This window comes from Carcharodon carcharias, chromosome 25 (genome assembly GCF_017639515.1).
Source record: "Carcharodon carcharias isolate sCarCar2 chromosome 25, sCarCar2.pri, whole genome shotgun sequence".
Taxonomy (NCBI): domain Eukaryota; kingdom Metazoa; phylum Chordata; class Chondrichthyes; order Lamniformes; family Lamnidae; genus Carcharodon; species Carcharodon carcharias.
Window position 1 is genome coordinate 34,989,878 of NC_054491.1, and position 25,534 is coordinate 35,015,411.

At 43.3% G+C, this 25,534-nt stretch overlaps 1 protein-coding gene across 3 annotated transcripts in view; it reads right to left on the minus strand.

The window, feature by feature from the left end:
• Positions 1–2,976: 2,976 nt before the first annotated feature.
• Positions 2,977–25,534, minus strand: part of LOC121269655 (arginyl-tRNA--protein transferase 1-like) — a 90,195-nt gene continuing 67,637 nt past the window's right edge. For all 3 annotated transcript variants that reach the window (XM_041174429.1, XM_041174428.1, XM_041174430.1), the window contains 2 exons: positions 24,766–24,886; positions 2,977–11,277 (listed from right to left, as the gene is read on the minus strand). In XM_041174429.1, coding sequence (XP_041030363.1) covers positions 11,036–11,277; positions 24,766–24,886 — 363 coding nt within the window. In that variant the 3' untranslated portion in view covers positions 2,977–11,035. The remainder of the gene's footprint in view (positions 11,278–24,765; positions 24,887–25,534) is intronic.

Here is a 25,534-nt window from a genome sequence, read left to right on the forward strand (position 1 = left end):
TGGTGGTCTTGAGCAGATGCAACAATTGGTCTTGATTTCCTTGGGTTGACTGGGGGAAGGGGGATTGGTTCGTTGCTAGGCAGTACTCTGCTGAAAGATACCTGTGTATGTACATGAATTGAACAGATTTTGGGCTCAGTTTTGAAAGCCCATTATCTATGATTGTTCTTGAAGAATGGCCACCATGGCAAGGTACAGGAGATCTGCAGCTGTATGACCTGTGCCCGGGAGGGAAGTTAATTAGTAAACAATGTTTCTTGGATGGTAGCACCCTCTTAGAACCAAGACTTCAGTCAATGGAATGAAAGTAACAGTTCCTCCTGTTAACTAGAAGCTGAGATGACACATTCCACTGGAGCCAGGGCCAAGGATAACCTTTTCGAGGTCAGCTTGGCTTTACTGGGATTGGCCCTTCAAGTCAGTACAATCCCAGAGATTCCGACAAGGCAGGTCAACCTAAAGAAGGGAAAATCACTACATAATCAGGTACAAAAACTACAAGGGAATAAGGTGACTGGTGCAGAAGAAAGCAGGTGGTGACTCAGGCAGTCATATGATGGTTGTGTTTGTTAATCGAGTATGGAGTGGGTCAGCAAGAGTAAGTTCAACTCAAACCCATTACCAATTTAGTCAACTAGGACCAATCCAACTAAACTAGAAGGGACACCACACAGGACACCTCTTGAGTGGAATTTTACATTTCAAGCAGTAACAGGATGTGTTATTGGTTATTTTATACTATATAAGAAACACAGAAATGTACATTAAACACAGACATGAGGTTGGTTTTTGGTAACTGGTCAGTCCTGATGGTAACTCATGGGCATTACCCACTAATTCCCTGATCAAAAACATTAATGTCCATGGACATCAAATGGGCACGGGAATTGGATGTGATGCTTCCTGTAGTCAAACGGTCTTCTACCACTGTCTCCCACATGAAGATTGTCCATTTTGGTGGGGTACGGCAGAGCTGCTGGTGCATGGCCCTCACCCCAGCATGTCCAGGACAGGAGGGAAGACAATCAGGAAATGGAATGCTTTGGAACAACTTTACCTGCAGTTCTCAGTCCCAATAGTGGCTCGTATCTTAAGTTATTCAAATGTCCAGCCAGTGTCTTCCACAGAAAACTCCCTACAGCCAATAGTGAGGACAAGGACTCTGGCTGAACCTATTGAGAGCTTCCACCACTTCCAACCACTATCTTTGTAAACCCTCTGCCTCTCCAAATTCCCTGTCTGCCATTCACAGCCTATCCAGAACCTCCAACCCACTGCCTTTCCCGATCACTGCCTTTCCCGATCACTGCCTTTCCCAACCCTCTATCAATCCTACACCACCTGCTCCATTGTCCTTGAGCCAGTCACGACAAGATGCTGAGAGCTCTGGATTGGATCCTTCTCTCGTCAAACCTCTCCTGACGTTCCTTGCAGGTCTTCTAGTCCTGAATACCGTAATCATTTTGGAAAATGTTGTGACAGGAGCATTTCCTTGAAGATCTGCAGCCCTCAGAAGAGTGAACTGATATTGTTTGAATCTCTTAGTGTGTTATACAAGGAGCCAAAATCACAACACGGCATCTGATCACTTTTCGAGTTTCAGCTGCAGTTTATTTCTAACATAATGCTTTTTAATCAGCCCATGAGCGCTTTGGATTTACTTGCAGCTTAACGTTACCTTGTACAGTGGTGTTAATACCGTCGATCTATTTGATTCTTCCAGAACAGTATCCAAACTTTCTGCCTCTCCAAATCACTCTGGCGTTCCCTCGATGACCCCACGTTCCACAGTCACTGCTTTTCTTTGATAAAATTCCCTCTTTTTCTTTCTCCTTATATCACTATCTTGGATCTCCCTGTGTCATAGGCCAATCACTAGACAAAGTGTTAGGCAGGATACTGCACTTTCTCCTCACCAACCTCCACCCTCCCTTTGAGATTCCCCACCTACTTTATGGGGAAGTGGCTAGCTTTCATTCAGCAATTCCACTGAAGGAGGGGAAGGGGTGCAGCCATGGGTACCGCCCCACATCTCCGCATTGTGGCACCAAACATTGGGACCTCCAGTGTGCCACATCTGGGTACTCCAGCACTGAGTAACAAATCAATGTCTCAGATGTGGTTTTACATTTGGAGAGCAGATTATGAATGTATGGGCCTTTTGCCTGACCTTCTGAGACCTTTACCATTTAAGGGGTCATGGAATTCTGGAGCTCTTGCTCCCAAAAAGCTGTTGAGGTTAGGTCAATAGAAAATTTCAAAGCTGAAGTTGATAGATTTTGCTTAGGATATTAAGAAATATGCGTTGTTACACACCTTTAAGTGATTGCAGCATTACATCACTAAAAGGAAGTGTTTCATGCTGCAATTCCTTAAAGGCACATTATACAACAGTATGGAACCAGGGTGGGTAAATGGAGTTAAGATACAGATTAGCTGTTATCTAACTGAATAGCAAGACAGGCTCAAGATGCTGAATTTCCTACTCCTGTCCCTATATTCTTATGTTCCTCTGTCTCAACAAGTGATAATCTAGCTCATGCTGTTTCAGTAAAATGATTTGGTTTCACCTAATTGAAATCAAGACTCTGTCATTTACTTTTTATATCAGAGAGGGGAGGTGTGCCAGTGATTTGCATGCATTAATATGAACACTATCATGCACTGGGCAAGATGTGCTCCTCCCACCCTCACACACTCCCATTGCTCATTGTTAGCCTATGAAAGCATGAGAGTGGATCTGATATAATCCAAGTTTGATGCTTGCTTTAGATAATGAGAAGCCTTTGCATTGCCTAGACACCAATCGTATGGATGGACTACTAATGTGTACTCAGCCTGTTCTTGCTCTGGTACCTGAATAGAAGATATTATTTCAGGTTAATATTTGGACAACTCAGCCATCATTTTGAGGCATCCAGGTGTGTGTTAGTAATTTAGACACTGCAAAACAGGAGAAATGACAAGAAACTGTGACAAAATATCAATAAAGGTTTATTGCAGATTCCTGTACCTCAGTCTCAAAACTAATTTTTTAAACAATCTTTCAGAACATACAAGGAGGTACTTGAGCACCAGTGTATCTGATGGCATGCATCCCAATAGGATATTCCAGATATAATCTACATTTAGCCGATAATATTCAATGTTGTTGTGTTTTGGTCATGGTTAATCACACTCCATCGCTATAAGATCTTGGAATCTGAAATTGGGAATATATTGAAATGCTTAAGTGAAATCTCGAGGAGTTCAGTGTTGGATGTAAAGGCTTAGCTTTTATGATAGTGTAAATATGGGTAAGGGTGAGTCCACAGCCCATTTATCATCCTTGATGGAAATAAATTAGAGGGAGATGAAACACACTGGTTCACTATCACCCACTTCAGTGTCCTTGGGAGAACTCTCTACTTTTCTTCAAATCATGAAATAGGATTTTTAATTTCCATTGGACTGCCGGAACAAGCTGACAGGATTCTCACCTTATCTGGAGGGAAGAACCTTTGGTAAGGTATGTTTCCCTCAGTGTTGAATGCTGTTGTACTGCTTTGCCAGCTTAGACTGTGCATTCATGTCCTGCATAAGGTTTGAATCTGAAACATTATGGGCCAGCAGCAAATGATCCAAGCCGAGAAGCTATGAAATGCTTTCCCACTTTTCAGTGTCAGCATCGAGTTTACCCAACTAGATGTGCAGAGTAGTTGCTGAATAAGACTCTCTACTTACTTCCCTATTAATGTTCCTTAATCAGACTTCAGAAGAGTGCACTCTCTATACCAGGGTGACATTTCCACTAGCAATACTAACCCTCCTCAGTTCCTCCAAGTTTGATTGAGCGCTAAGCAATTACTGGCTCTGAACCCATATCCACTACAAACAAAGACTGAGACTGCCCACATTCATTTCATGTTGAAGTTATAGTCAGTGGCCTTATTTCTTCATTTTTTTTTCTGAAATGTGCTATGATATCCAGCAGAAGCCTTCAATGTACATTAACCTCCTATATCTGAAGCCTCTACCACCTAGGATATGGGCAACAGGCGTTGTCAGAAAACCATCACTTCCAAGTCACACACCAACCTGGCCATATGTATCACCATTTCTTCATCATCACTGTGTCAAAATCCTGGAACCCCCTACCTAACAGCACTGTGGGAGCACCTTCAAAGCACAGACTGCAGCAGTTCAAGAGGGGGCTCAGCATCACAAAGGGAGCTAGGGATAGGCAAGAAATGTTGGCCTACCTTTTAAAAACTATCAAATAGCAGAAAAGTAAAGGGGGAGATGAAGAATGAAACACCTGCTGCTGCTACAACCCAAAACTGATAATACTAATGTCCTCTACAGAAGAGTGAAGACCTACTTGGGTCGATGATGGTTAACTGTGTGAGAGGGAGAGAAAGAAGCAAGCAGAGAGGGGATGACTGAATGCAGGGAAGAGGAAAGAAGAGAGAGAATGAGAATGAAGAAATCAGGCAGATAGTGGCAGAAAAAAATGAGACACAGGGTAAGACAGAAAGCAGGAATGTGGAAGTGAGAGTAAAGGTGAAAGAGCTGATGAGAGAGGCACTGTGAAAGAGGGTGGCAGTAAGAGGGCAAATAAGATGATACAGGAGAAATGAAAAGGGAATGGGGGTATATTTCAAATATTTGGTTAAGGAGCTGAGATCAATAGATCAGATATTCCTTGTGCACATTGTCACACCTACAGGTGATGAACATTAAATGCTGTATACCAGTGGGAATTATTTCTAGGGGTATAAAACTCAAAAGTTGTGAATTTATATTAAACTTATTTAGGACCTTAGTCAGCCTGTACTTGTGCTCTGAACATCATACTACAGGAAGGATATAGAAGAGTTGGAGAAAGTGCATTACCAGTCTTTCACCAAGAGTCAAGTTGGGAGGACGGAGATAATAGGGAATTTACATAACATCTCAGAGAATGTAGTGCAGAAATAAGTCAGCTGGCCCAACTAGTCTGTGCTGGTGTTTATACTCCACAAAAGATTCATCCCATTCGGTACACCTCATCTCATTCTTTCAGCATTTCTATTCCTTTTTCTTGCACGTACTCATCTAGTTCCCTATTGAAAGCATCTGAGTTATTTGCCTCAACTACTTCCTGTGGTAGTGAGTTCTGCATTTTTATTACACTCTGATGTGAAGAAATTTCTCATTTCCCTGTTGGAAAAGATTAGTAGCCAGCTTTTATTTATCACCTCTAGTCTTGGATTCTCCCACAAATGGAAACTTTCTCTCCCTATAAGGTCACATCACCTCTAAGTCTTAAAGACAAAAGCCCCAACCTGTTCAATCTTTCCCGATATCTGTAACCTCTCAATTCTGGGACCAATATTGTAAACTTTTCTTTGTGCATTTCTTAATCTATGGCCTTTTAATAGTATTGAGACCAGACTTTCATCAGTTCTGATGTAAGATCATCAACCTGAAACATGAACTCTGTTTCTCTCTCCACAGATGCTGCCAGACCCTCTGAGTATTTCCAGCATTTTCAGTTTTTATTTCAGATTTCCAGCATCAGCAGTATTTTGCTTTTGTATAAGGCCTGGTTCTGTTATGGATCTGAGTTTAAGAGGTACTTGGTCAGGATCGATAGGGACTGCTGGAGGCAAGCAGTTGGCAAGCATTAACTTTCATTAAATGCTATTCCAACAATGTACAGTATAAGGCTTAGCATGAGGCTTCACATAGAACTGTCAGCATACTCTGTCATGTGACTTTACATCACCAATAATGTAGACAGCTATTTATATATTTAACATTAGCCCTTTACATCTCCCTCAAGTCTCTGACTCGATTGAATACATTATCCTACACTGGTCAATAATTATTCCTCCACCAACAGCACTAAAACAGATTAACTGGTTATTGTAGCATTTCTGGTAGTTGGACATTGCTGTGCACAAATTGTTCAAAGATCTTTCATTTGCTGTAAAGTACTTTGGGATGTCTTTGGTCAAAAAAAGCACTACTTAAATGAATTTTTTCTTCTGCAGACTGCAACTCCCCTTCTTGGATGATGCAATCGATAAACAAAAGGACCCCTCCACAGTCATTGCAAAATATAAGCACTTTAAATTTTATTCATTTATTTCACATGAGATTGCAATTGTAACATTTAGAAAAAGAATGTATTGCTGAAGTCTGAATCATTAGACAATAAAATATTACAGAGAGAATACTAAAGGCACTTTATCCAGTCTACATTGCAACTCAAGCTTCATTTGGAATGAGCAAGTGCATGAAATTTGTGCATGCCCCTTTAAGGGGTATTTCCTATCAAGTTTAATTTAAAAGAATGATTCACCCCATACACCAACGTTCGAACAATGTCCTTGCGACTTAGGAGTGGAGCTGCTCACCACATATTTGGGTTATTATTTTGTCACTTATCTCACACGGCAGATGCACCCTTAAGAAGCTGATATTTTGGTCAAACACACACAAAAGCAAGTGGAGGTATTTGGGTCCGTGGGTTATAGAATCAGAGTTGAAAGCTTGAGTGCAAACGGTTTCATTGTGTTTTGTGGAGCAGAGCAATGGCGTTGCAAAATTTGGACTTGGGGTCTGCAGCATTGTGCTATAGCTTAAAGAGCGTTAATACCTTAACGTCTCTCACCTCCTATAAGATGATCCTTAAAACTCCAAGGCTTTGGTCATCTGTCTTCATATCTGCTTCTTTGTCTTGGTACCAATTTTTGTCTGACTACACTCCTGTGAAGTAGCTTGGGATGTTTTATGACAGTAAAGGCACTATATAAATAAGTTTTTGTCATCTTTATTTGATATTCTTTTATCCAGCATTTGAAGGAAATGCTTAATTATTTAAAATTCCACACAGACTATCATCACATTCTTGGATCCCAGTCAGTAATTCTAGGCTGATATGCTCAACTGGGCCAAATCCATCTTCACTCAATCTACTCAGGTACACCTCCCATCAGAGGCCATTTGATAGCAATCAGCAGTTGGAACCTGGAGTGATCTTCCTCCCACTTTCCCAGCTTTGGATCAAGTACAGAACCCTTTACAAATTGCTTGCTACCTCTGTACCAGGGGTAGAAAGCCAACATGAACAATGCTAGGGACTGAAAAAGGTTAAAAGGAGACTTGGAATGCCGCAGTACAATAGCTCAGTGGAGAAATTGTGGTCAGGCCCACTCACAGCCTAAAGGAATTTTAAGTCTTACAATTTTTTTGTTCCAGTAACCATGGTAGCCTACCTTATTATAGAAAGCAATTCTGTTAAAAGACTGATGGGGGAGTTTGGCACTACTTAAGAACACACCCACTCAGCTAGAATTGGTGATGATGTTCATCGGTTACATAAACAATAATGGATTATCTTATTGTTGTAATTTTCCATACAGATTGATTTTTTTTAAGCCAGCTGGTCAAAAGTCAGAAAGAACAACTGTCAAGAATTACAGTTGGACAGTTGATCAGGTCAACCATGGGTGCTACAAAGCATGAAGGGATTGACAGGAAACATTAGAAACAACTTAAGAAACGGTTGCTGAAAATAGCTCCACAAACTTACAAACCTTTTTGCTCATTTTTTTCACATAAGAAAAAGAAAAGCCACGTTATCCCCCGTTTAATATCAATCTTTCCATTTAAGTACTGGGATCCTCATTTAGTACAGTGTACTGTGGTGATGTTACTGGTAGTTTTAAAAAATATTCTTTTGTAGGATGTGGGCGTCACTGGCAAGGCCAGCATTGGCTGTCCACCCCTAATTGCCCTTGAACTGAGCGGCTTGCTGGACCATTTCAGAGGGAGGTTAAGAGTCAACTACATTGCTGTGGGCCTGGAGACACATTTAGGTCAGACCGGGTAACAATGGCAGATTTCCTTCCCCAAAAGATCATTAGTGAACTAGATGGATTGTTACAACAATCAATGGTAGCTTTGTGGTCACTGCCACTGAGGCTAACTTTCAACTGAATTCAAATTCCGCCATCTGCTGTGGTTGGATTTGAACTCATGTCCCCAAAGCAACAGTCTGGTCCTCTGGATTACTAGTCCAGTGACATCAGCCACTGTCTCCCCTGACTAATAATCCAGAGGCCTGGATGAATGCTGTGGAAACATGAGCTCATGGTGGAATTTAAATTCATATTACTTAATTTACTTTGGAATAAGCTAGTGACAGTAATGATTGTCCTGAAAACCCATCTGGTTCATTAAAGTTCTTCATGGAAGGGAAACCGCTGTCCTGACCTGGTCTGGCCTACATGTGACTCTGCATCCACAGCAATGTGATTGACTCTGAACTGCCCTCTGAATTAGTCCAACCAGCACCGCAGTTGTATCAAACTGCTACTGTGAGTGCATCTACACCACAGGGACATTAGCAGTTCAAGAAGACGCTCAGCCCAATCTTCTCAAGGTAGTTAGGGATGGCAACAAATGCTGACCTTACCAGCGATGCTCACATCCCTAGAAAGAATGAAAATAAAATTGGGGTCAGCACTTTCTGATCACTTTATGAGACCATTTGGAATGCTTGCCTTTTTTTCCCTAAGTTGTACACAAATATAATACTCTTCCACCTTGTCTTGAAATCCTGACTCACTGCACTGTCTCTCACTCAATCTTTTCCATTGCTTCATGAAATATGGAGCTCCCCTGAGCTTTCTCTCTCCCCTACAATATGCTAGCTTTTCAAATCCATGCTGGATGTCTCTGAATTACCACACATTAATTTACCTTGTCCTTCCTCCTGCCCTTTGCAGCCTTGATAATATCAAACACCCTTCAACCTTTGCCTAGATTTTTCAATAAAAGATAAAAAGCTTCTTTGGCACTCAGTAGTGGAAATAAATGTTCTACAGATTGAGTTACCCATTAACCCTACCAATATAGAAAGAAGTCACAGCAATCCAACTAGGCACCAGGGTTGCCAACTCTGATGTGATGAAACTTCGAGGAATGCATCCTATGATCTCCAACCTCCAACTGTCCCACCCCAGCCATTGGTCACCCAACATGTCCATGTGTGGTGCACCTCCCTACTCCAATCAGAGGGCAGATTGGCCCTTCCTCACTGATTTGGTGATTCTCGGCAGCCAAACAGCCATGTTCTATATATTCATAAATAATATTCTCACTCACTTTTCCAGAACTGCTTTATCCAATTCAGGGTCGTGGGGAGTCTGAGCCTATCCCGGCCAACAATGGGCGCTGGACAGAATGAACCCGGGATGGAACGCCAGTCCATCACAGGGAACACACACACACCCGAAGGGGCAATTTAGCCGTAACCAATCCACTGAACCAGCATGTCTTTGACCGGTGGGAGGAAACATGTGCAAACTCCACACAGACAGACGCCCGAGGTCAGAATTGAACCCGGGCCCTGGGGCCATGAGGCAGCAGCGCTGACCACTGCATCACCGTGCCACCCACATTAATATACTAAAGTATTTAAAGAAAAGACTCATATTTAAATCCTGGAGACTCCAGGGCAATCTTAGAGGGTTGGCAAATCCAGTTGTGCTTCCAAATCAAATCATATGGTTAATGTACAGTCTGACCAAATGGATATGTGTGGGCTAAGGATAGCTCAGATTGAAGGAAGAGGAGAGGTGGGAATGTCTGACAAGGTAGGTTATATTTTCAGGACACTGATTGAAACAGATTTAAAAAATAAACATTCAGCTGTCATTATTGATTTTCTGCCACTAGGTGTGGCTATAAATAAAGTGTGCAATTGTGACATCTTGTGGTCACAATGTGGTCCTTTTTATGAACACATTCTCTGTCAGGCACATCTTTGGCTTCCTAATAGTGCAGGTGAGCACCTGAGCGCATATTTATAGTTACACTTCTCAAAGTGTAACTGATGTTATAACACAGGCAGTGTGAGCTGCATGTATGTATTACGTAGTTGACTACCAATAGTGCCACAATTTTTAGAATGCAAACACTTACTTTTTCCAGGGATTTATACGGAAGTGTTCCGTTTCAACAATGCTGTAGGGATCCAGCCTTAGTTCAAGATTCAAACACTTAATCCCAATTAGTCCACAGCCATTCCCATTTCACTAACCACTGCACAAAAATCTGAAGCACCAAACTCCTATTTTCTCCCACTACATCGAATCTCAAAGACCAAATAATTTTCCATTGACTCCCATTAGACAGAGTTCCTCAAGCCTAATCAGAAAATCCCCACCAAAACGTAATCAGATTTCAAGTGCGCTGCACAAAATACCAGTCAGATGCTGTCGCTTTCAATTGATGGGAGAAACATTCACCAGCTGAATTCCTTCTGCCACACACACTTTGATATTGCTTAGCTCGAATTGTCAAATAAATACTTCTCATAAATGTCACAAGATGGTTCGCAACCTAGGACAGCTGTTACCCGGATTCCATTGGAAGATTTGGTCACAATATTACATTTATCACTAGAATGTTTGAGACGTACAAAACTGCCAAGCAATTTTATATGAAGGCAGTCTTTTAGGGTAATCTAGAAAACACTGGATTTTCATTCCCACTGAGGTCTGTTTTGCACCATCTTCAGTGTCTAATTTTTATCCTCATTACAGCACATCCTTTTCAGGTTACTGCAGAAATGAACAGCTGCTGTCTTCAGAGCAGCCATATATGGCACAAGCCCATCATTTCTAAACTCAGAAACAATTATAACTGTGGATTAGAACATTCCATGTGCTTTGGAGAGATATTGCACTAAAGGAAGAGAGATGAAGGGACTGAAGAGCCAAGTAAACATAGGGTTTTGTGCAATGTTCTGCTTTGAGGACTTTTCCCATGTTCATTGTGGTTTCACGGTAAGTTAAAGTGTCTGTTAGGAGGCCCTCCTCCTCTTTTTACAGTCCCCCTTGCTCTCCCCTCATTCCAAGACCTGTAACAGAATCTTCACGGCTTTCCCCATCTCTCTTCCTCTCCACTTTTCATCCCAAGAGTCCTGGATTAATTAAAAAAAGCCACCCGATTTCCAAATGCAACGGCCACATTGCAGTCCCTTGGCCAGTGGTGGTGGTCAGCTCTCTGCCCCATTTTGGAAACAGTTGGTGCAGCAGCAGCAGCTCAGCAAGTGGACAAGGCAGGGGCAGCGCCACCACCAGGTGGAGGCAGAGGAAGAGCGGCTCGAGACGAGGTCCTCCTGCGACACCACCAGCATGGCTTCCTCTGTCTGAACGGAGGTGGAGGAAGAGGGGCTCAGAGCCTCTCGGAAATTCCGCAGGAACCAAAGGCCTTCAGTGGACAAGCCTGGATCAGCAGCTGAAATAAAAAAGGAAAATGAATTATATTTCTCCGTGCAGTTTGCTGTATGGCAATAGAAGATTTTTCTACATGTGGCAAGCACTATGGTAAAATTTCCAAAGAGGCTCTTCTCATCTTTGACTGTGTCCTAGAGACATAGGAGGAGGAGGACACCATTCAGCCCCTCGAGTCTGTTCCACTATTTAATTAGATCAGGGGTCGTCTATATCCTAGCTCCATCTATCACCTTGATTTCAAGCTTTTTAATACTCTTGCCTATCAAAAATTCCCTACCAAAGGAACACTGGCAAAAATGGTAATTCATGCGCTTTTTGCAGGCTTGCCTCCCTAGTTGGGGCAGCACATCAGGCGAATGCCCAAAGAAATTCAACCCCATCAAGTTGAGGTATGAGTTTGAATCCTTGTAATAAAGAGATTTACTAATGTTGCCCCAACAAGGAGTTTCTACGAAAGAAGCTCACCACATCTTCTGTTCCAAACGCCCATTCTTGCAATAATTATAAATTAGCTCAAAAATTCAACCAAGATCCTTTGCCTACTAGCAACCAGGTTAGGAGGCCCAAACTTCAGATCTTTGCAGCTAACAATTTATCTGGGTTCAGTTGGGGTCCACAGATCTGAGCCAACTGGTATTCAGAAAACCAATGTAAATAAAAACAGAAAATGCTGGAAAAACTGACAGCATCTCTGGAGAGGGAAACAGAGTTAACATTTCAAGTTCCTATGACCCTTTTTTAGAAAAACAATGTTTTGTTAAAAATTAATTCTCAGAAATGGATGCCATTGGTAAGTCTGGCAATTTTTGCCCATCCCTAATTGCCCTTAAGGTGGTGGTGCTGAGCCACCTTCTTAAATCACTAGAGTCCTTGTGGTGCAGATACACCCATAGTGCTGTCAGGTCAGGGAATCTAGGACTTTGACCAGGTGACAGTGAAGGAATATTGTTACATGCCCAAGTTGGAACAGTGCGTAGCTTGTATGGGAACTTGGACATGCTGGTATTTCCATGTACCTGGTGTCCTTATCCTTCTAGGTGGTGATGGTCATGGATGTGGGAAATGATGTTTGAAGAAATATTGAGGAATTACTGCAGTGCATCCTGTAGATTGTACATAGTGGATCGGTGGTGGAGGGAGAGAATGTTTAAGGTAACAGGTGTCAATCAATGAACTGTTTTCTCTTGGATCGTGTTGAGCATCTCGAGCACTGTTACATTGTATCTATCGAGGCAAGTGCGGAATATTTCTTCACACCCTAGGGTCTGATATTCCGTGCTTGTCAAATTTTGGGATTTTTGACCATTTTTCCAATGAGTTTGGAAAAGCTGGGTAAAGCTCTTATTTAAAAAAAGTGTGTAAGATGGAAGGTGACAGGCTCGACACTGAAGTTGATCTCCCAAAGACTAAACAATGATCAGTTTGCTTGTCCATCTCAATAACCAATTAATATTGGGCGGTGAACCTGGATCAGAGTTATGGTATAAACACAAGCATTTACCAGGTTTAGAAAATTACAATGCAGGAAGACAGTTAAAAAGTTATGTCGTAGGGTGGCTGATTTGTACTATTAGTGGTAGAGTTGATCTGCTGACACTTCTTGAGTGGAAACATGAAGCTTATTTACAATATACTCAGCAGCAACTATATGTGTGCTTTCAACTCCAACTATCTCTATGCTGACTGCTGAGGTATCCTGCGCTACTCTCCTACAGATCATATGATCTTTCCTAACAAGTATTATTCTTAAAGGTACATTAACACACTAGACAAAACCATAATCACTACATTCCTCTCCTTTTAACTCAACTATACATACTATATTTACAAATATATATTTTTCAAGACAACATAATATTTACACTGGGTAAGGAATTTACAAGTTCAATCTTTCAGGGGGTTTCCTGGTACGTGTGGAATATCGCAGCTCCACAACTTCAGATTCTTTGTCAGGAACCTCCTTTTCCGGAGTTGCTTAAAAATCAGGTGCTTCGGTGGGCAATTACAGTTCTGTATCCTCAACTCTTACAGGAACATCTGACACGTCAGTCCTGGGTTGAGTATCCTCAACAGGAAATGCAGACTCAGTCATGGTCACTGGTGGAACCAAATCTTGGTGACTTGTCTCCCTCTTCCTTAAATGATCCACATGGCCTTCCACCTCCACGTGGTAAGATAGAGGCCCAGTCACCACGCTTATTTCACTCAGTAACCACTTTGGTCCTTACACGAAGTTCTTCACGTATACTGGCTCTCCCACAGTAAATTTATTTTCGTGACTATGCCAGTCGTGTCTAGTTTTCTGGCTTCCCTGACTCCTTTCCACCTTCCCTCTAAATTCGGCGTTATTAAGCTCAATCTAATCCTGAGATGGTGTTTCAACAATAACTCTGCTGGTGTGGCATCGGTTGTGTGAGGGGTAGTCCTGTAATGAAAAAGAAAACGTGCTAACTTGGTTGCCAAGGAATCGCCAGTTAGCATTTTCATGCCCTTTCGGCCAGGCCGTTTGAGGAAGGGTGGTATGGTGCACGAGTGATACCATTGAGGCTGATAAACCATTGAAACTCAGCACTTGTAAATGCCGTGCCATTATCGGAAACGACTACTTCTGGTAGTCTGTGAATGGCAAAACTCTGACGTAGTTTCACAATTGTAGTGCCCAATGTTGGAGACTTCACCTCATATATTCCAACCATTTTGAATGGGCATCGGCAATAAGCAGAAACATTGTTCCGAGGAAATGTCCAACGTAGTCAATGTGTAACCACACCCAGGGTCTACCCGGCCACTCCCATGGGTGGAATGGAGCTGTCACTGGAAACTTTTGCAGTTCCTGACATTGCACATAGTGCTTTACGAAACTCTCTATTTCACCATCCATCCCAGGCCACCATAGATAGCTGCGTGCTATGGTCTTCTTTCAGGAAATTCCTGGATGGGGACTGTGTAGTTCAATTAAAAGTGGTTCCCTTCCCTTTGGAGGAACTATTACACATGCTCCCCACAATAAGATGCCATCCTGGCTGGCTATTTCACGTCTTCTGTTGAAGTACGGTTTCATCAGATATGGGAGCCCGAGACCAACCATGTAGCACTTGTTCTCATACCTGAGATAGGACTGGGTCTCGACTTGTCCAGTCTCTGATCTGTTGAGCACATACTGGTGAGGAATCTAAGAAATTTAACAGTAAAACAAGTTCCTGTGGAACTGGGACGTGCTCATCATTTTCTTGTAAAGGCAAACGACTAAGCGCATCGGCATTTGTGATTTGATTTTCAGGCCTATGTATGAAAGTGTATTCATGTGCTGCCAGAATTAAGGCCCATCATTGTATTCTTGCTGAGGCTATGGGTGGTATAGCCTTTTCCTCACTAAACAAACCCAGCAGTGGTTTGTGATCTGAAATGGATATAGAATGGCGGTCTTGTATGTACTGGTGAAATGTCTTGACACCAAAGATGATGGACAGGCCTTTTTCTATCTGCGAGTATCCCTTTTCGATCCTGGTGAGCGTCTGTGATATGTAACCTATTGGCTGTTCTGTGCCATCATCCATCCGATGAGAGAGCATAGCTCCCACTCTGTAGGGAGATGTGTCACATGTCAGCACCAATTCTTTCATCTGGTCTTAATGCACTAATAGATTGGATGAGTGCAACAATTGTTTCACCTCTATGAAAGGGGTGCCTCCCAAGACCAACGTTGGTTCTTTTTGAGTAGAGGATGCAGGAGGGCCAGTACTGTAGACAAATTGGGTAAGAACCGCCCATAATAATTGATCATTCCTAGGAATAATTTGAGCTCTGAGTCGTTCTTTGGCACAGGTGCCTCTCTTACAGTTCTCACTTCCTCCTCAACTGGGTGGATGCCCTGTGAATCTACGTGGTGACCCAAATAGATTATCTCCCTTGCTTGAACCATGCACTTTTCTTTTTTTTGACGCACTCTGGCTTGCAAGAAACGTTTTAAGACTTCTTCTAAGTTTGCCAAAAATTCTTTTTAGTGAATCCTGTCACTAATACATCATCTAAATAGACTACAACCTGGGGCAGTCCCTGCAGTAAGCTTTCCATTGCTTTCTGAAAGATGGCACAAGCGGAGGAGACACCAAAAGGCAATTATATATTGGTACAACCCTTTGTAGGTTTTAATTGTGACAAATTTCCAGGATGCTTTATCCAATTGTAGTTGTTGATAGAATGACTCATGTCAAGCTTTGTGTATGTTGTCCCTCCTGCCAGCTTGGCATAGAATTCTTCAATTTTTGGAATGGGGTACCCTGTCCAGTTTTTTGTTAACCGTCAGTTTGTAGTCCCCACAAATTCGGACCCTTTGGTCGGGCTTAAGCACCGGGACTATGGGTGCTGCCCATTCTGAGAACTGAACAGCTTGTACCACACCCAGTTTCTCTAGTCTGTTCAGCTCAGTGTCAATTTTTTCTCTCAGAGCGTATGGCACCGGTCTCACCTTCATGAAGCAAAGGGTTGTTTCAGGATCCACATAAATCTTGGCCTGCAAGCCCTGGATTATCCCAGTTCATCCTTGCAGACAGTGGCACACTTTTGAAGCTCTGGTAGCCCACTTGCTCTCAACTGGAAAACTTCAGACCATTTCAGGCCCTTCACCTGCTACCACCATCACAGGTAGCTGTACCGATTGGCTTCCATAATGCACAGTTTCTCTGCTTATGGCTTTTACTGAAATGTCTTCACCCATATAAGATTTTAGTTTGGAAGTTGTTTGTTCTAAGTTTAATTGATATTTACTTTAATTCAAATATCTGAAAGTATGTTCCCCAATTACTGTAGTGGAAGCTCCCATGTCTACTTCCAGTCTAACATGTTTGCCATTTACTTTCACTGTAACAAATATTGGTTCTGTCTTTCCAACTTTCAGATTAAACAATGAGTAAATGTCTGAATTTGTTGTTTCAGACTCTTCTACATTGTAGATTTCATTGGGCTTCTTCTTTTGTTTACAAGCCTGCTTGAATCTTTCCTTGCATTGCCTTATCATACGTCCATTTCTATGATAATAGTAGCATTTGATTTTTTTTAAACTGCCAATCGCTAAGAGACTGCTTGTTTCCATCTCTATTAAAAATATTCTTCGATTTCCCTAAGTTATTTTTCTTTATTCTTTGGTTAGCAGAGGCTATTTCCCACTTCTCGGCAGAGTCTCGCTTTCTCGTGCCACATTCGGCTGAGGTTTCCCACCCGTTGTGGAGGACGGCACCATTTAGTGCATCTTGTATTGCTTCTGAATCTCTCACTGCGATTTCCATGGCAATTGCTATCTCTAGCACCTTCTTGAAATCCAGATTCACTTCGGACAATAGTCTTTTCTGAACAGTGTCCTCTTTCACACCACACACTAAACTATCTCCGAGCTTGTCGTTCAGAGTCATACCGAACTTTCAATGTTCCATTAGCTGCTTCAAATTTGCCATGTAGCATGCAATTGTCTCACCCAGGGCTTATTTCACAAATTGAACCTGAACCTCTGCATCATGACCCAGGGCTTTGGTTGAAAATGACACCTCACGAGGTCCACCAACTCATCGAAATTCTTCAAATCTGTGGCACTGGGTGCTGTGAAACTTCACATCAGACTGTAGGTTTTTCTCCCACAAGTACTCAAGAGGTTTGCTCGCCTCTTCTCTTTCACCGTAATCTCGTTTGCTTGAAAAACAAACATGAGGCGATCTGTGTAGTGAGACCAATCGTCTGTGTCTGGTTCAAAAGGATCAATTCTCCAAAATTGTGGCATTTTGAGAGAGGATAACTTCTTTAATTCTAACGAGCTTGCTACTTATAATCTCTGGGAATTGCACAGTGCTGATTTCCTTCTAACTTAATTTCTTGTGTTCAATCCTGTTTTATCCTCGTTGCCAGTTTGTTGTAAGGTGGCTGAGCTGTACTATTAGTGATAAAGTTGATCTGCAGACACTTCTTGAGTGGAAACATTAAGCTTATTTACAATATACTCACAACAATGAAACGTGTGCTTTCTATTCCAACTCTATCTCTACACAGACTGCTGAGGTAGCCCACACTACTCTCCTATTGGTTACTATGGATCATGTGATCTTTCTTAACAAGTATTATTCTTAAAGGTGCATTAAAAACTAAACAAAACCATAATCACTACAAGTTACTTTTTTTGAGTCATGCAAAGTGACCCACTGATATGGAGCAGTGTGGCATATTCATTTTGTTACCTTATACAAATACAATTTTTAATCTTTGTGACTAAGTGACTCTGTAACACTCGCTCTCTATGCTGGTGCTGTGAAATAAAGCAGTTACTGATCTGCATCTGGCCTCATATCATATTTTCTCATTCCTTATGATGAGAAAGATAGGAGAGCATATGAGGATATGAACAGAATCAAGTTCAGAGCACAGGTCAACTATTGTTTATTTGTAATCTACCATGATATGTGGGTGTCACTGACAAGGCCAGCACTTGCCCACCATCCCCAATTGCCCTTGAACTGAGTAGCTGGCTAGGACATTTCAGAGGATGGTTAACAGTCAACCACATTGCTGTAGTGGAGTCACATGTGGGCCAGACTGGGTAAAGATGGCAGGTTTCATTACCCCCTAGGGGCATTAGCGAACCAGATGGGTTTTTATGACAATCTATGATTGTTTCATATTTCATTACTGAGATTAGCTTTCACTTCCAGATTTTTATTAACTAATTGAATTTAAATTCTTCCAGCTGCTGTGGTGGGATCTTAACCCTTGTCCCCAGATCATTAGCCTCGGCCTCTGGATTACTAGGTCCACATTACTATTATGCCACCATCTCCCTTATTGTTGCACCACTGGATTCTGTTGTCAGATATGAGGCATGTGATCCAGTGTCTGATGGCACTGTGTTAAACTTCTTAAAGTCAGTTGGTGAAGGAGACCACCAGAAGTCAGACTTCACTCAGTTTTAGATATATTCACAAAGTGGGACATTGTGAATGTATTGCTCCTAACTCTGCTGCCCACACCAGAGCAGCTAACACCAATTAAATGCTCCATTTGAAAAGGGCACTTCACCCTACTGTAAGAAAACAAAAACTTTAAAAGGAAACCGATCAAATTAAAACATCATTCCTGGCATTGATGATGAACTCTAGCCCTCCCGGCGCCTACTAGTCGTGGGAGGCTTCAAGCATACCAATTGACATAGCAGGTGCCCTCTCCAGGGATACATAGCGCTGACATAACCGTGAAAAAGATGCAGGCAGTCAGGCCGAATGACCCCCTTGAATGCCCACTGATTGGACCAGTTAAAGGCAAACTTGGCCAGGCCCAGGAGCAGTCTTGTGAAGATGCCCTCTGGTCTGCCCGCTGCTGCCCACTCTGGGTGGCCAAAGAGCAGGACAGTGGCCCTGAAGCACAACCAGAAATTGGAGGGGGGCAGCCCCTTCAGGCACTGGAAGAGGGGCTGTAACCTCACATACTCTGTATGAATATAAAACACGAGCTCCTCCAGGCCGCAGAAGTTACAAGAGGCCCAGGAGTCCATGGTTCGACCCGACATTCTACTGCATGGGACTGCAACGTGCAATGCCCTCCATACCAAATCCCCGGTGGACAAAGGGAGGCCTCCCCCATATGGAGCCCTCCACTGGGGGAACCCCACCAGTTCCAGATGGCAGGACCAAACACCACAGCATGTCAGGAAGGTCAGTGAGGGCAAGGAAGTAGACGCTGTCCATAAAGAGCCTGTGTAGAGAACCCTCCCCTCGGAGTGGAATGGTGTGCAAGGGGTTCCCAATAGATGGCTCAAGTTGCGGGGCAGAGGCTCCGGGGGAGGTTTTGGGCTCCTGGTGTTAATAAGAAATTCCATTCAGGGGTCAGCTTGGATGGGAGTGCTCCAGACACTTGACCCATAAGACCATAAGACATAGGAGCAGAAATTAGGCCATTCGGCCCATTGAGTCTGCTCTGCCATTCAATCATGGCTGATAAGTTTCTCAATCCCATTCTCTCGCCTTCTCCCTGTAACCTTTGATCCCCTTACCAATCCAGAACCTATCTATCTCGGTCTTAAATACACTCAATGACCTGGCCTCCACAGCCTTCTGTGGCAATGAATTTCATAGATTCACCACACTCTGGCTAAAGAAGTTTCTCCTCATCTCTGTTCTAAAAGGTCTTCCCTTTACTCTGAGGCTGTGCCCTCGGGTCCTAGCCTCTCCTACTAATGGAAACATCTTCCCCAAGTCCACTCTATCCAGGCCTTTCAGTATTCTGTAAGTTTCAATCAGATACCCCTCATCCTTCTAAACTCCATCGAGTATAGACCCAGAATCCTCAAATGTTTCTCATATGATAAGCCTTTCATTCCTGGGATTATTCTCGTGAACCTACTCTGGACCCTCTCCAGGGCCAGCACATCCTTCCTGAGATACGGGGCCCAAAATTGCTCACAATATTTTAAATGTGGTCTGACCAGAGCCTTATAAAGCATCAGCAGCACATCCTTGCTTTTATATTCTAGTCCTCTCGAAATAAATGCCAACATTGCATTTGCCTTCCCAACTACCGACTCAACCTACAAGTTAACCTTAAGAGAATCCTGGACTAGGACTCCCAAGTCCCTTTGCACTCCAGATTTCTGAATTCTGTCCCCATTTAAAAAATAGTCTATGCCTCTATTCTTCCTACCAAAGTGCATGCCCTCACACTTCCCTACGTTGTATTCCATCTGCCACTTCTTTGCTCATTCTCCTAACCGGTCTAAATCCTTCTGCAGCCTCCCTGCCCCCTCAATACTACCTGTCCCTCCATCTATCTTTGTATCAGCTGCAAACTTAGCCAGGATGTCCTCAGTTCCTTCATCTAGATCATTAATATATAAAGTGAAAAGTTGTGGTCCCAACACTGACACCTGCGGAACTCCACTAGTCACCGGCCACCATCCTTATCCCCACTCTCTGCCTCCTGCCAGACAGCCAATCTTCTATCCATGCTAGTACCTTGCCTCTAACACCATGGGCTCTTATCTTACTGAGCAGCCTCCTGTGCGGCACCTTGTCAAAGGCCTTCTGGAAGTCCAAGTAGATAACATCCAATGGCTCTCCTTTGTCTTACCTGCTCATTACCTCCTCAAAGAATTCTAACAGATTTGTCAGGCATGACCTCCCCTTGATGAAACCATGCTGACTTTGCCCTATTTTACAATGCACTGCCAAGTATTCTGAAATCTCATCCTTAATAATGGACTCTAAAACCTTACCAACAACCGAGGTCAGGCTAATCGGCCTGTAATTTCCTGTCTTTTGCCTCACTCCCTTTTTAAACAGGGGGGTTACATTAGCAATTTTCCAGTCCTCTGGGACCGTCCCTGACTCCAGTGATTCCTGAAAGATCACCACTAACACCTCCACTATCTCTTCAGCTATCTCCTTCAGAACTCTGGGGTATAATCCATCTGGCCCAGGTGATTTATCCACCTTCAGACCTTTCAGTTTTCCTAGCACCTTCTCCTTGGTAATGGCCACCACACTCACCTCTGCCCCCCGACTCTCTTGAATTTTGGGGATGTTACTCGTGTCTTCCTCCGTGAAGACTGACACAAAGTACCTATTCAGTTCCTCCGCCATTTCTTTGTTCCCCATTATTACTTAGCCAGCGTCATTTTTCAGTGGCCCAATGTCCACTTTTGCCTCTCTCTTACCTTTTATATATCTTAAAAAACTCTTGCAACCTTCTTTTATATTACTGGCTAGTTTACCCTCACATTTAATCTTCTCCCTCCTTATTTCTTTTTTAGTTGTCCTCTGTTGGTCTTTGTAGGCTTCCCAATCCCCTGGTTTCCCACTGCTCTTCGCCGCATTGTATGCTTTCTCTTTAGCTTTTATGCTGTCCCTGACTTCCCTTGTCAGCCACGGTTGCCTCGTCCTCCCTTTAGTATGCTTCTTCCTAGGGATGAATTTTTGCTGTGTCTCCCAAATTACTCCCAGAAACTCCTGCCATTACTGTTCCACTGTCTTCCATGCTAGGCTCATCTCCCAGTCAAATCTGGCCAGCTCCTCCCTCATGCCTCTGTAGTTACCTTTATTCAACTGTAATACCGTTACATCTGATTCCAGCTTTTCCCTCTCAAATTGCAAGGTAAATTCTATCATATTATGGTCACTTCCTCCTAAGGGTTCCTTCACCTTAAGCTCCCTTATCAAATCTGCCTCATTACACATCACTAAATCTAGAATTGCCTGTTCCCTAGTGGGCTCCACCACAAGCTGCTCCAAAAAGCCATCTCGTAGACATTCCACAAATTCCTTTTCTTGGGATCCACTACCAACCTGATTTTCCCAGTCTACCTGCATATTGAAATCCCCCATGATCACTGTAACCTTACCTTTCTTACATGCATTTTCTATCTCCTGGTGTATCTTGTGCCCCCACATCCTGACTACTGTTCGGAGGCCTGTACATAACTCCCATTATAGTTTTTTTACCTTTGTGGCTCCTGAACTCTACCCACATAGATTCTACATCATCTGACCCTATGTCGTTTCTTGCTATCGATTTAATTCCATTTCTTACTAACAAAGCAACCCCACCCCCTCTGCCAACCTGCCTATCTTTTCGATCGGACGTATATCCCTGAATATTTAGCTCCCAGTCCTGATCCCCTTGCAGCCATGTCTCCACGATGCCCACCACATCATACCTGCCAATTTCAATCTGCGCCACAAGCTCATTTACCTTATTTTGTATACTGCGTGCATTCAGATACAACACCTTCAGTCCTGTATTTCCCATCCCCCTTCTCATTGTCGTCCCTTTATCTGGTGTGCTTGAAGTTAGATTCCTAGCCCTTTCCAAACACTCTGTCCTATTTTGTGTTCTGGAGACTTTAATAGCCTCTCCTGGGCCCTTCTTCCTTATCAGTCATACGTCTTGGAGTTTTACCCTTCCCATTCCCCCCACTTTTTAGTTTAAAGTCCTGTTGACCACCCTATTTACCCTTTTTGCTAGAACGTTGGTCCCAGATCGGTTCAGGTGGAGACCGTCCCAACGGTACAGATCCCTCCTGTTCCAATACTGATGCCGGTGCCCCATGAAATGGAACCCCTCTTTCCTGCACCACTCCTTTAGCCACATGTTTACATCCCTTATTCTTGCGTCCCTATGCCAATTTGCACATGGCTCAGGTAGTAATCCGGAGATTATAACCCTTGAGGATCTGTTCTTTAATTTAGTTCCTAGTTCCTGAGAATCCCCAAACAGGTCCTCTTTCGTAGTCCTACCTATGTTATTTGTCCCGACGTGGGCCACAACAACTGGATCCTCCCCCTCCCTCTCCAATATCCTTTCCAGCCGGTCAGAGATGTCCCTCACCCTGGCACCGGGCAGGCAACGTACCATGTGGGACTCTTGATCCTGCTTACAAAGGATGCTATCAATTCCCCTAATTATAGAATCCCCTTCAATTACCACTTGCCTTTTTGCTCCCCCCTCTTGAATGGCCTCCTGTGCCATGGTGTCGTGGTCAGCTGGCTCGTCCTCCCTACAGCCCTCTTCCTCATCCACACAGGGAGCAAATACCTCGTACCTGTTGGATATGGTCAAGAGCTGAGGCTCCTCTGTTCCTGAACACAGGATCTCTCTACTTGCCTTACTTGCAGTCACACCCTACTGACCCTGACCGAATTTGAGTTACTTAATCTACCGGGTGTGACCACCTCCTGAAACAAAGCGTCCAGGTAACTCTCCCCCTCCCGGATGTGCTGCAGCGTCCGGAGCTCGGACTCCAGCTCATCAATTCTGAGCCGGAATTGCTCCAGCAACCAACACTTGCTGCAGATGTGGTCATTGCGGCTCGCAATGGGATCTGCCAGCTCCCACGTTGTCCAGCTACAGCACATCACCTGCCCAGCCATCTCCACTTAATTAATTAATTTATTAATTAGCTTTGCAGTGTTTTTTTTTCAAATTTGGTGCAGATTTCCTACAAACCAATCAGGTCACGGCTTTCCTGTGATGTCATTTTTTTTCTTTTATCCTGTGTCTCCGCCGCTCTCCTCGCGCTCTTTTATCTGCTTCAACACAGAGCGCACTCTGGGTCTAGCAACACACTTAAGGTTCTCAATGGTTTGGGATGCGAGTTGGATGCTATCTAGAGATGCGTGTGCCCTAAGTTCTTCTGGCAACATCCAGCCCACTTCTCCGCCATCCATCATATCCCCAGCTCTGGTCACCCCATCAGCCAGAGACCCCTCTTCCGCCAGCTACATGAACACATGCTGGTGAAGGTCTGGATTCCTGATCGGCAACTCTTGGATGATAGCTGCCACTCCTGATGGGAGAGAGCTCTTCACTCCAGATATATTTAATCAGCTGAATTTAAATTCCCCAGCTGCAGTGATGGGATTTGAACCCATGTCTGCAGAATATCAGTCCAACTCTCTAAATTATTAGCCCAGTAAACATGCGTATCACGCTTCTTTACACTGTTTTGAAAATCAAATCAAATATAAACAAATAATCAACCACTTTTAAAGGGGCACTATAACTTTACTGTAACGAAAACAAAACTTCAAAGGAAACTTTTCAAATTAAATTGTCATTGCCAGGATTGATGGTGCACTCAGCCCCAAAAGGAACACAGGTTCCTTCGAGCCAGAAATGAACCAGCCACCTAGGGTTTTGCGATCCTCTTTAGTCCTCTGCTCAATCAGCTGAGCTACCGAAGAGAAGCCTTTAGCCAACATCTCTGACAGTGCAGCACGCCATCAGTACTGCACTGGACGTCAGCATTGATTTGTGTCTCAAGCTCTGGAGTGGGAATTGCACCGAGAACCTTATGACTCAGGAGGCGAGTGTGCTACCAGCTGAGCCAGATCAATGCTACTCCCATGCCACCTAAGTCCAAGAGTGGGTCTTGAACCTGGGCGTTCCCCAACCACAGAACGGTGCACTACCAAGTTACCACTCAGGGCCCTAATATCTTTTTATATTCCTATGAGTATATTAATCAAATAAACAAATGAACTAATCAGCAAATTAATAACATCACATTAAAGGGGCACTGTAACAAAAAAAAATACATAATTTTAATTTAAGCTTTCTTTAATGCTCCCAGGACTGATGATGCACTCCAGCCCCTGTGGTGCCCACCGTCCGCAGAAGGATCTCTCTCTCTATATTCTTTTGTATACCAATAAAACAAACTAATTAACAAAATTAGCCAATCAAACAAACTGCCAGCCCCTTAATGGGCACTGTAACAAAGAACAAAACTTTAATGGAAACTTGAATAATTAAATTAAATTGTTGTTTGAGGCAGATGGAGTACTCCAGCAGCCGCGGTGTCTCTTTATATGTGCACAAGTAATTATGCAATGAGGTGCTCCCCCACTCGTATACACCCTGTACCATTTTAAACCATTTGTACCAGAAATAAGGCTTGTGGTCAGGAAATATGAGCCTTACACAAGATTTTAAAATATATAGATTAGCAGTTGGTACCAACCTGATTCTTCACCATCATAAAGCCTGGAGTATTTGCTTATCTCCAGCTTTGGCAAACATTGTTCCACAGGTACCCAGTGCCCAGTCGCAGGACACAGCAGCTCTGTTGGCTGGTACAGAAGCTATGGTGGAAAAAATAGGGATTAAACAGAAGGTTTAACTCATTGGATCCAGGGAAAAGGCTTCCATAAATTGTGCGTGGAGTAAAGAACTAACCAAAAGTCCTGTTGAACCAGATCATATTCAATTCATCTCACCAAGATTCAGAATGATATTGTTTGAACCCAGAACAAGAGTGCACATGCAGCATGAACGCAGGGTAAAGAGACACTGTTCACTTTGGTTCAGTAATGGATGTAAGCACACAAAATCTGCAACCCCACAATGTCACCCATCTCACCAAGCAGGCTGTTGGGTAAAGAGAAGTATCAAAAATCTAAGGGCATAAAAAGGAGCAGATCTAGATTTCAAACAGATCGGGCAACTCAAGACCGGGCAACCATGAGGCACTGTGGGCCGTCAGCAGCAGCAGAATTGTATTCAACCACCAATCTGTAACCTCATGGCCCAGCATATCCCCCACTCTACCATTACCACCAAGCCAGGGAATCAACCCTGGTTCAAAGAAGAGTGCAGGAGGGCATGTCAGGAGCAGCACCAGGTATATCTAAAAATGAGGTGTCACCCTGGTGAAGCTACAACAGGGGACTACGTGCTTGTCAAACAGCATAAGCAGCAAGTGATAGACAGAGCTAAGCAATTCCACACCA